Source organism: Antechinus flavipes, chromosome 1 (assembly GCF_016432865.1).
Source record: "Antechinus flavipes isolate AdamAnt ecotype Samford, QLD, Australia chromosome 1, AdamAnt_v2, whole genome shotgun sequence".
Lineage (NCBI taxonomy): Eukaryota > Metazoa > Chordata > Mammalia > Dasyuromorphia > Dasyuridae > Antechinus > Antechinus flavipes.
The window spans coordinates 219,742,297-219,754,551 of record NC_067398.1 but is presented as its reverse complement, the minus strand read 5'-3'; the positions used below and the strand labels follow the sequence as shown (position 1 = coordinate 219,754,551).

The 12,255-nt window shown below is 42.1% G+C and overlaps 1 protein-coding gene and 1 pseudogene across 1 annotated transcript; one reads left to right on the top strand and one right to left on the bottom strand.

The window, feature by feature from the left end:
- Nucleotides 1-3,205: 3,205 nt before the first annotated feature.
- LOC127544917 (dual specificity protein phosphatase 4-like) lies at nucleotides 3,206-4,826 on the bottom strand. Its single transcript, XM_051971840.1, has one exon. The coding sequence runs from the start codon at nucleotides 4,824-4,826 to the stop codon at nucleotides 3,930-3,932; it is 897 nt and encodes a 298-aa protein (XP_051827800.1). The 3' UTR covers nucleotides 3,206-3,929.
- A 3,783-nt stretch (nucleotides 4,827-8,609) lies between these two features.
- LOC127544911 (heat shock cognate 71 kDa protein-like) lies at nucleotides 8,610-10,521 on the top strand (annotated as a pseudogene).
- The last annotated feature ends 1,734 nt before the right edge of the window (nucleotides 10,522-12,255 follow it).

Below are 12,255 nucleotides of genomic sequence, written 5' to 3'. Positions count from 1 at the left end.
CATCTACCTAATACCACTAGTAAACATTATCTGTAATGGGGCTAAGGTAGAGGACTTCCCAGTAAGATCAGGAAAGAAGCAAGCATGTCCATTACCACCACTAATATTCAATGTGTTACTAAAAAGTTTAGGTATAACAGAGGTAGTAGGAAAAAAAAAAGATATCAAAGATTTAAAATAAGCAATAAGGAAACAAAGGTATCACTCTTTGGAAATGATATGGTGGTATACGCCAAGAACCCTAGAAAATCAACTAAAATTACTTGGAATAATTAATTTTATCAAATAACTTTAGAAATAACAACTTGAACATAGGTGCAATATGTAAGATAAACCCATATGAATCATTGGCATTTCTATGTATATCTAATAAATCCCATAAGCAAGAGATAAAAAGAGAAATTCTATTTTAAATAATGTAAACAACATAAGATATTTGGAAATCTACATGTCAAGACCTGGGAATGATATGAACACAACTAAAAATACCATTCACACAAATAAAGTTATATTTAAGCAATTGGAAAAAGTACCAATTGCTCATGGGTAAGCTAAACCTATGCAATACAAATGACAATTGTGCCTAAATGAATTTACTTATTCAATGCAATACCTATCAAATGACCAAAAATTATTTCATAGATCTATAGAAAAAATAACAACAAAGTTCATCTGGAAAAATAAAATAAAATGATCAAAACTATCTGGTTTAGACTAAGAAATAAAGTCGTGGATCAATGGAATTTATTAGGTACACAAGACATAGTAATCAATGACCATAGTACAGTAATACTTGATAAGCCCAAAGCCTCACCTTTGGGAGAAGTCATTGACAAAAAGCTTCTGGGAAAACTGGAAAACAATAGGATGTAAACTAAGTATATTAGGGCTGTGTGACACTGGGCAAGTCATTCAACCCCAATAACATCAAAATAAAAGAGAAAGAAATAGATTTTGCTATTTTCTTTATTCATTGTAAATGGAATTTTATCTATTTTTTTTTTTTTTGTATAAAAAAGTTAACCAGGGAACCATGATCTATTGAGTCCCTTACTCCAACTTGAAATTACAGATTAAAAGAAGCATATAACAGGGAAAATAAATCTAAAGATTGTTTTTTTTTTTTTTTTTTTTTTTTTTTTTTTTTTTTTTTGTTGTTGTTGAAAATGCATTTATTTTTCTTCAGATGGTCGTCTTCGAGCAATAAATAAAAACCACCAAGGAAACAAGCAGAGAACAAAGCGAAACCCAAACGATACACACCACACAGGCACAGCAGACACAAGACACATCAAGACACAATCTTCCTCTGCAAGAGGAGGGAGGCTATTTACAGAAGGGAGGAGGGGAGTATTGCTTTGCTCCCTCCGCTCTCCAGAAAGGCATTTTCCTTCTTGGTCTCTGGGAGGAAGACGAGTGTGGAGGAGGAGAGGAATTCCCTGGGATAGTCTCGCCGGGCCCCAGAGTCTCGGTCATCAAGGCTGAGCCCCCAGAGCTTTCTAGCCACGCTGGTTCTCTCCTTTGCTCAGCTCTCAACCTCTAGCCCTTCTTCCCCAGAAACCGGCCCCCCAAACTGTCTTCCCAAATAGGCAAAGAACAAATCCTTTCTGAAACTTGGAGCCATCCCCCTGCCTACCTCTCCCCACCCAGAGAACTAAGGCCTGGTTCCTCCCAGGGAAGGCATCCACTAATACATCTACCCCGGAACTGCCAGGCTTAGGAGAGAAGGGTTCCTGGCATTCGTGATCTCACCGGGAGAGGTTCCGTATAAGGAACCATACAAGGTCACCGGAAAGCCCAGAGGAAACGCAGCGGGCAGGATTTCTCCCTAGGATGGACGTCTCCCCACCCCCATGCCCAGGAGCCGGGGGGGGGGGGGGGGACCTCTTGGCTTGTGACCGAGTAAATTATAGGTGGTGCCCTTTTGTGCCCAGGTTCCGCCTTCTGGTCCCAGGCAGCTGTAACCGGATGTCCGAGGGACCTAAAGGACTCATCATCCATAAGAACAGTAGTTTGCTAGAGGGCCCCTTTCCAGGAAGACAAATGTTCCAAAGGAATGGAACAACATGGAAGAGAGTTCCTTTTTCACTGGGCATGTTAGTGGCTCGGAGGCTCCTGGTGAGCCAATTTCCAGGTACCGTGCATATACGCCTACAGATTTCTGCACCTACCACAGGTACCTCGAGGCGACAAGGATGCTCAGAGTGTGTGACTAGTCTTAGTCAACCATTCCTGGATCAAGGCCTGACCACCCTGCCCCATGCCATAGACCGTAATGTGTTTTGCATTTGAGAACTCTTTTACATGACATTTGGGCAGGCAGGAGAGAGATTATCCCCCTTGCCCAGTCAGGTCACACGTGGATGCGAAGGGCGGGGGCAAGAGGGTTACCAGGAGGGCCCTCCCTGGAGGACGGGTCAGAGCAGGCTGGGAGCTGGGCAGCCCTAGCCAGGCTCAGAGGAGGTTCGGGGAAACCATGACGGTTGTCTTCCAAAATCTCTCCCGGAGAAGAGGTTGGTCTAGTTCTGCTTGACCCCAGAGGGCAGAACCAAGAGGAATTGGTGAAGGGAGTTGTGGAGAAGTGATTTGTTTGCTCAATACTAACAGTAACAGGATCCATTCCAAAAGGGATTGAAGGTCTACAGTTTCATCAAGCAGAATGGCCAGAGTTCCCCCTCAGTGAATGGCCATTTTCGAGAACTGTTCTCAGTTCCCTGAGAATAAGGGATGCATTGTGGGCTTGCTCCTGTTGCTACAAGTCTCAGGTGAATAACTTTCAGGGGCTGCTATCATTTTGAGGAAGGGACAGACGTCACAAGGGACTGTCTCGGCCCTGGGCGTGCGCAGTGAGCGCTGCTGGGCGCGCCTCCCTTTTAGCCAACCCATGAGATAGTCATGGAGAAGATGGAGAGCTGATTCATCCTAGCCAAGAGCCTAGGGCCATCAGACAGGGTTTATGGCCCTCATGAAGCTCGAACATCTCAGAGACATAACGTCCCCCGTGCTCGTAAGGGGAGAGCATCTTCATAGGATCAGGGGAACAGAAGCTCCACCCACCAGGTGGAGTCTCCATCCCAGGAGTGTTCTTTCCATTGCCACTAGCACCTGGGAACCCTCTCGGGGGAGACCCCAGCCACCAAGTCCATTCTTGGAAAAAAGCTGCGTGAGGTTCTAAAAGCACCACAGGCCCCGGTGTCCCCCGCGCCCAAGACCTGCTGGACCACACGCCTCCCCCTTGCTGACCCCTGGCCGGCTGCACTTCACACTCTGAGGAAACAGGTTCCTCAACATCTGGGCAGTTTGTTATCCTGACGTGCCCGTCTGTGACTTCTGGAACGAAAACGATTCTTTAGACACAGACGTGACGGCAGCCACCGAAGCCGGCAGGAGCAAGGGAAGGGACCACCAACCCGCCGCCCGTGGGCCCAGGCCTTGGGGCTGCACAAAAAGAGGCTCTTAAGACATTTCTGCTGGAAAAGGGGAAGCTGCCCTTCCCAGTGTCCAGCTGAGACGGGGGGTCCAGTAGCGGCGACGCGCCATTATTGCTGTGTCGGAGCGGCCGTGAGCTTAGTCCCGGTTTGTCCCGGCCGGCCTGTCTGGGGGGCCGGGGCCAGGCAGGAGGAGGAGGAGGCCCGTGGTGGCCCGGGGACGGGAGGAGGGAGGGAGCTGAGCGGGCCCTCGCCGGGCAGCAGGCTCACACCGGGCAGCAGGCTCACACCTGGCCGCAGGCTCACACAGGGCCGGCGGCAGAGCCAGGGTTTGAAGGGGAGCTCTGACAGCCCTGCACTTCTCAAGAGCAGTCCGATCAGACCCAGGATGACTGCAGGGGGGGCCCCAGCGTGGAAGCAAGCTGATGGGGCCCCTACCCACCCCAGGAGGCCCGGGGCTGCAGCCTCAACACGGGGGAGTGAGAGCCCTCCCCGGAGCGTCTAGCAGCTGGGGGAGGTGGTGATGGGACTGGGGAGGTAGGGGAGGCTGCTGGGGGCCGAGACGGGGAAGCTGAAGACAAGCTGGGCCGCCGAGGGGGAGGTCTTGGCCGGCTCCCCCCGAGCCACCGTCACCGAGGGGCTGGCGGCCTCCGCAGCGCAGGACGTGGCCAGCACCTGGGACTCGAACTGCAGCAGCTGCCCCATGAAGCTGAAATTGGGGGAGATGATGCTTCGACGCTGCTTGACAAACTCGAAGGCCGCCTCCAATCGCACCTTCTTCTTCATCATCAGGTAGGCCAGGCAGATGGTGGCCGAGCGCGAGATCCCAGCCTGGCAGTGCACCAGCACCCGCCCCTGGCGGGCTTGGACCGAGTCAATGAACTCGATGGCGTCCATGAACCAGGAACCAATGTCTGCCTTGTGATTATCTTCCACGGGGATGCACTTGTACTGGTAATGGGCCTCGAAGTGGTTCGGGCAGTCCAAGGACACATTCAGCAGTGCAGTGATCCCCAGGGCATCCAGGGTGTCCCTCCGGGCTGCATGCTGGGCACTGCCCAGGTAGAGGAAGGGAAGGATCTCCACGGGCCCGCCCTGGTCATGCAGCGGGGTGCCGCAGGAGCTGGAGCCCAGGTCAGGAGGCTCTGGGACGGTGGTGGGGATGGGGGAAGAAACGGTGGCCAGGGACTTGGCTTGGGAACAGAATTCTGGGTACTCAGAGGAAAACTTCTCATAACCACTCAGGGAGAAATCCGCAGGTTTGTGGGTGAGCTGGGCCATGCTGGGAAACGCTCCCCTGCGCCTCAGGAGAGCGGGGTCCGGCCGGGCGGTCTGCCCAGGCTTGCCTGATTCTTCGGTACCAGAGAGGGCAGGGCCCAAAGGCTTCCTCCTCAGCATCTGTAATACCAGAGAAACTGAGGCAAGACAGATTGGTTTTTAATCTTTTCATGTGGAGAGTTTTAGACCAGGCCCAGGGGACTCGTGTCCCATCTAAAGATTGTTATGCCACAGTTTTCTTTAACTGTCCTGACTCAGTTTCCCTGTCTCAGTTACCTTAACTGTTCTGTCTCTGACCCAGTAAAACTAAGGATTATTCGCTCTCGGGTTATAAATTAGCAAGATAAAGAGTAGATCTCCTGATTCTTTTAGGGATTTACAATATTCCTTTAGAATATTCCAAGATCAACCCATGATATCTTTACTTCTTTGTCTCTGGAATTTTTAGGTTTTATGACTTCCCCTCCCTGATAAAAAAAACCTTCCCTCCCTTTCTCTTCTTTGTCTCCAAAAAGGTATTTAAGAAGTTGGGGTTCTTCCATTCATTGCTGGAGAATGGCGTCTGGCAGCTGTATGCTGGACGCTGGATTCTTTGGGTCCTCCAGCCCTGGGACCAATATGGATTCCTTGGTCCCAGTATACTTATCTCTGTCTGACTGGATAATCTGAGACGAGAGTCCTGTCCAGTCAATCTTACTCTCCCATTAATAAAATATTAAAAACTCTCTAATCTCTCTCCTGCCTCAGTTTCTCCGGCATTACAAGATCTCATCCCTTTTTGACTTTGAGTTAATATGTTAGAGCTTGAAAGGCACGAAAACTTGAATGGCTCATACATAGCCCATAATTTTTTAATAATTTGCGAAGCATTTTACATATATATTACTTATCAAAGTCTGAAACGAGTAAACTTGCTACAAGACCCAAATATGATACTCCAGTTATCATACCTATTACAAAGCTTATAAATAATTCACTTAAATTACTACTCAAACAAAAAGTCAGCATAAAATCTTAAAATCTCATTCTATAATTTCAGTTGGACTAGAGGAATTCAATTAATTAAGTGTCCCCTAATTGAATATTTGCTACCTTATACCTTTTGAATAGTTGAATGCTTATTTTTATCTTTTGTATTAATTGTGTCCATTATTAGTATGAAAATTATTATGATCAATATGGGTTTTGTATTCCTAAAACATAATTGTATTCCTAAAATATAATTCCTAAAACATAAAAGACCTAATAATGCATGTAAGAAAGGGTAAGCTGTACATTCCTACATGAGAGGATAATATTTGTGACTCATTAGAACTTTCTCATTATTATGGAAATTAGGAGTATATAGAGACAGAGGACACAGGTAAATAGTAAATATGAAGATATATATATGTATACATATATACATATATATATATTAATAGATGAAATTAAGGAGTAAAAGAGGAATGTACTGGGAGAAAAGGAAAAGGAGAAATGGAATTGTACAAATTATCTTCCATAAGAAAAAGAGGCAAGACAAAGCTTCTACAGTCAAGGGGGAGTGGAGAAGAAGATGGGGAGTAAACCTTATTGTCATTAAAATTGGTACAAAGAGGAAATAACATACATATTCAATGGGGCATAGTAATCTATCTTATCTTGCTGGAAAATGGGAGGGGAATGAGATATGGGAAGCAGGGTAGAGTGATAAAAGAAAGAACAAAAGGGGGAAGGAGAGGTTGGTACCAAAATACTTTTGAGAAGAGACAGGGAAATGTGAAAGGGAGAGGATAAATGGAAGGAAATGGGGTCAGCAATAAAAAAGAATTGTGAAGCAAGTTTCTCTGACAAGGACTCATTTTTAAAACATAGAGGAAACTGAGTCCAATTTATAAAAAATAAGAGCTATACCCCAATTAATAAATGATGGAAAGATATAATCTGTACCCAAATAGCTGTAAATTCATGCATATCTTTTGGTCTAACAGCACCACAATTTAGCAAGAATATCAAAAGAGATTTTTTAAAAAGGAAAATTGCCTACATGTACAAATAATATTCATAGCCTCTCTCTTCTCAGAGAAAAAAAAAAAAAAAAAAAAAAAAGGAAGTTGAGCGTATGCCCATCAATTGGGGAATGGCTTAATAAATTGTGGCATGTGTTTATAATGGAATATTATTGTCCTATGGGAAATGATGAGCAGGATGTTCTCAGAAGAAAAACCTGGAAAGTCCGCTATGAACTTAAGCAAAATGAAATGTACTATACACAAAGTAATAGCAATTCTCTAGGATGGCCAGCTGTAAATGACTTAGTTATTTTCAGTAGTGCAATCATCCATGACTACTTTGAAGTACTTATTTTGAAAAATCTTATCCATATCCAGAGAGCAAACTGATTATGTCTGAATAAAAATTGAAGCATTCTTTCTTTCTCTTTCTGTCTGTCTCTCTCTTTTGCTATCTATCTCTCTTTCTCTGTCTTTTTGGCTTAATTTTTCTTGAGGGTTATTATTTTCATTAGGGTGAAAGATATATTTTCTTTAACCACTTGACTTTTATGGAAATGTTTTACATAGCTTTATATGTGTTTTCTTAATCAGGGGTGGGGATAAGAGGAAAAACCTAAAATTCAAAAATTGTAAAAGAAAATGTAAAAAAAATTGTTTGAATGTAATTGGGGAAGATTAAATAAGTAAAAAAAAAAAAAAAAAACAACTAACAAAAACAGAAATGGTAAGTTGGTATGTGTTAACACTTAGCAGAAAAGAGAAGAAGAAGGAGGAAGAGGAGAAGGAGGAAGAGGAAGAGAAAGAGAAGGAGGAGGAGGAGGAGGGAATAGACATTCAATACTTTTAAGTTTACCCTTCAATATTAACATTTTTTCTTAAGTAAGCCACAATTTATAATGTTTTTTTTTTTTTTTAAATTCCTAAAGTGTAAATAATTAGTCTCAAAATTTAACAACTAGATTGATCCCATTCAAGCTCACTCCCTGACACCTTGTGGAAGTTCAGCTACATTACTGTTGAGAAGATTTAAGGAAACTAGCATGAAGAATTTTGTAGAAAGAATATAGATAGCTGACAAAAGTAAATATAGTCAATGATAGGTTTATAAAGCAGTTGAACTTTCCTTAGCTAAAATAGAGAAGATAAACCTCTACTTACTTTGTGATGCTGCCTATTCCCAGGCAGAAGCTGGAAAGAAATATGAATTAAAATTTCAATGTTTATAGAATGGGGAAGAAGAAAATAATCCCGCCCAAATTTGGAAATTTCTCTGAGCCCTGCAGATGCTATCTATCTATGTATCTGTCTGTCTGTCTGTCTACCTATATGGAATGAAAGACCTTAGTTTTTCTATTTGTGTAAATTTTGTATTAGTAATTTATTATTTCTGCTTAATAATGAAGTGCTATATGACATAGCTGTTTAAGAAAGTTTGTCATTTGGAAGCTTATTCTAAAGTGCAAAAAAAGAATATCAAAATAAAGAGGTTGAAAGGAAGAAAAGACATTATCCATACTAAAACAAATAAATAAATTTTGATACTCACTATTTTATTCTTAAATTATATATTTGAAATACTCTGCACTTTTGTAGGTTAAGATTTGTCTGATGGTCTAGAAATCCTATCATCCCTAAATCCTTTTTTCATTAAAGAATTTTATTTTCAAAATATAGACATGGATTTTTTTTTAATATTCACCTTTACAAAATATTGCGGTCTCATTTTTTCCCTCTCTTCCCCTACCCCTTGCCTTAGGCAGCAAATGATCCAATATATTAAACATGTGCAATTCTTCCATAGATATTTCTACAATTATAATGCTGAACAAGAAGATCATTGGTCTACTCAGCACAGCAGCAGCCCTGCTTTCTCCACAGCAGTCAACTACAACCCCTGACTGATTCTTGTGTGGGAGTCTTTCAATATGGGAAAGTGGAGATCATCACTAATGGCAAAAGAAGCAGGACCACCCTCAGTTATGTTGCCTTCACCTACACAGAATGATTAATCAGTGATGCTTCAAAGAATCAAATTGCAGTGCACCCCACCAACACAGGTTTTGATGCCAAACACATGATTGGTCAAACATTTGATGATGCAGTTGCACAGTCAGACATGAAGGTGAATGCTTATGCTGGTGAATGATGCCTAAAGTTCAAGTGGAGTACAAAGGGGAGATCAAAAGTTTCTATCCTGAAGAAGTATCTTCTATGGTCTTAACCAAAATGAAAGAAATTGCTGAAGTGTACCTTGGAAACACTTTCACAAATGCTGTGGTCACAGTACCAGCCTTTTTCAATGATTCCCAACGTCAGGCCACAAAAGATGCTGGAACTATCGCTGGTCTCAATATGCTCTGAATCATCAATGAGACAACTGATGCTGCTATTGCTTATGGCTTGGAGGTGGTACTTTTGATGTTTCCATCCTTAGCATTGAAGATGGCATTTGTGAAGTCAGTCCACAGCTGGGGATACCCACTTGGGTGGGGAGGACCTTGACAACTGCATAGTCAACCATTTCATTGCCGAGTTCAAGCAAAAGCACAAGAAGGACATCAGTGAAAACAAGAATGCCATGTGCCATCTGTGTACTGCTTGTAAATGGGCAAAGTGTACCCTCTCTTGCAGTACCCAGACCCAGTACTGAAATTAACTCCCTCTATGAAGGTCTCAACTTCTATACATCAATCACCTGATCCCTGTTTGAAGAGCTGAATACTGATCTCTTTTGTGGCACAGTGGATCCTGTGGAAAAGCCTTAAGAGATGCCAACCTAGATAAATCACAGATTCATGACATCATCCTGGTGGATAGTTCCATTCACATCCCCAAAATCCAGAAGCTTCTGCAAGACTTCTTCAATGACAAGGAACTCAATAAGAGTATCAGTCGTAGACACTGTTGCTTATGGTGCAGCTGTCTAGCCTGTCATTTTGTCTGGAGGCAAATTTGAAAACATGCAGGACTTGCTTTTGTTGGATGTGCCTCCTCTTTTCTTTGGAACTGAAACTGCTGGAGAAGTTATGACAGTTCTGACCAAAGGTTATACCACCATCCCCATCCAGCAGACACAGACCTTTATCACCTGTTCTGACAACCAGCTTAATGTGCTTATTTAGGTTTATGAATGTGAGAGAGCAATGAATGACAAAGGATAACAATCTGCTTGCAAGTTTGAACTCACAAAAATCTCCCCCTCCCCATCACCCAGAGTCATTCCTCAGTTTGATGTAACATTTAACATTGATGCAAAAGGCATCCTTAATGTTTCTGTTGTGGATAAGAGCACAGGCAAGGAGAACAAAATCACCATCATAAATGACAAAGGTCATCTGAGCAAAGAAGACATTTAACGTGTGATTCTGGAGGCTGAGAAATGCAAGGTTGAGGATGAGAAGCAGAGAGACAAACTGTCTTCCAAGAATTCTCTTAAATCTTATGCTTTGAACATGAAGGCTACTATGGAAGATGAAAAACTGCAGGGCAGAATTGGTGATGAAAGCAAAGGATTCTTGACAAATGTAATGAAATAATCAACTGGTTGGATAAGAACCAGACTGATGAGAAAGAAGAATTTGAGTATCAGAAGAAAGAATTGGAGAGGCAACCCCATTATCACCAAGCTGTATCAGAGTACAGAGGGTATGCCAGGAGGCATGCCTGATGGGTTCCCATTGGGTGGAACAGCCCAATCTGGAGCTGCTTCTTCTGGACCCACATTGAAGAGGTTGACTAAATGCACCAGAAGAAAGAGCACTCCACACAGCTTTCCAAAAATTGAAGGACTCAAATTTGTAGTCAAGGCAGTAGCAGTCTAAAAAGTAACATTTCAGCTACTGTGTAAATCTGGGCATTCTGAATACTTGAATATGTACAGAGGGAGAAGTAAACAACACTGTACTTTATCAGTACTGTAATAAACAAGTGAAAATGCAATTCTTGTCCTGGAGAATAAAATCTATTTAAATTGGCACCAAAAAAGAAAGAAAAATGAGATCAAAAAGAAAAAAAAATGAAAAAGAAAACAAAGTGCAAGCAGACAACAGAAAGAGTGAGAATGCTATGTTGTGGTCCACAGTCAGCTCCTATGATCCTTTCTTTGGGTGTAAATGGCTCTCTTCATCATTGAACAAGTGGAATGGGTTTGAATCATCTCATTGTTGAAGAGAACCACGTCCAGCAGAATTGATCACTGTATAGTCTTGTTGTTGCTGTGTATAATGATCTCCTGGATCTGCTTATTTCACTTAGCGTCAGTTCATGTAAGTCTTTCTGGGCCTTTCTAAAGTCAACCTACTGATCATTTCTTATAGAATAATAATATTCCATAGCATTCACATATGATAAATTATACAGTCATTCTCCAACTGATCAGGGCATCCACTCAATTTCTGGTTTGTTGGCAGTACAAAAAAGACTGCCATGAACATTATTGCATATATTGGTCCCTCCTTTATGTTTTCTTTAGGATACAAGCCTAGTAGAAAAACAGATCAAAGGATATGCACAGTTTGATACCACTTTGGGCATAGTTCCAAATTGTTCTCTAGAATGTTTGGATTAGTTCATGTTGTGCATTAGTGTTCCAGTTTTCCCATATCCTCTCCAATATTTGTCATTATCTTTTCCTGTCATTTTAGCCAATCTGAGAGATGTGTAGTATTATCTCAGAGTTGTCTTAATTTGCATTTCTCTGATCAATAGTAATTTAGAGCACTTTTTCATATGACTAAAAATGGTTTTAATTTCCTTATCTGAAAATTGCCTTTTCATATCCTTTGATGTTACAATACATGGGAGCCACCTGATAGTGGCTACTGGAGATCCAACCCAGACTTGTAGAATAGATCTCCTTTTGTGAGAGGATGATATAAAGAGACTGAGAGGCAGTTGCTATTCTCTGACCTCTGTGATTGAGAGGCCATTGCATTGTCTGACCTCTCTCCTCTTCCCTCTGCCTCCAATTTATTTCATTCCCAGTCTGCAACACCTGTGTCAGCAAAGGCTGCCTTGCGACTCCTTCAGATGCTTTGATCCACAGCTGTGGAGGCTTTCAGAGAATTGACCTGTCCCTTAACACTTGGACCATTTATTTTTGTTTGATCTGAGATCAGAATCACTGCACAAACATAGTAGGTTCTATTCCAGCCTTTTACCTTTATTTTGTATGTGTCATTGTTTTAAATGTGTTTTTTGTAAACACTAAATTTTAGAATTCTGGCTTTTAATCCCTTAGTACTTATTATCTCTTTTAGATCCTCACAACTCTTTTAAATATTCCCTGAGTTTATTATATTTAATTTCACCTCACCCTTCAAATGAAATTATTTAAGTATTGCATGGATCCACTAGAAAATTTTTTGTCTATCTTGTTTATTAAGCTGATCTTTTGGAGGAATATTTGCCTGGGGCATATTGAGAGTGAGGGAGTAATTTTCATTTGGTTACTGATCCCCAAAACTCTTAACGAGAGCTCCACATTCATGTTATAGGCATTCATTTCAGACTAACATTTACGCAGAGCAAGTTCATTATTTTTAAACCTCTTTTTT

Excerpts from the sequence above, each read along its gene's own strand:
- LOC127544917 (XM_051971840.1), bottom strand. The coding sequence starts at position 4,826 with ATGCTGAGGAGGAAGCCTTTGGGCCCTGCCCTCTCTGGTACCGAAGAA.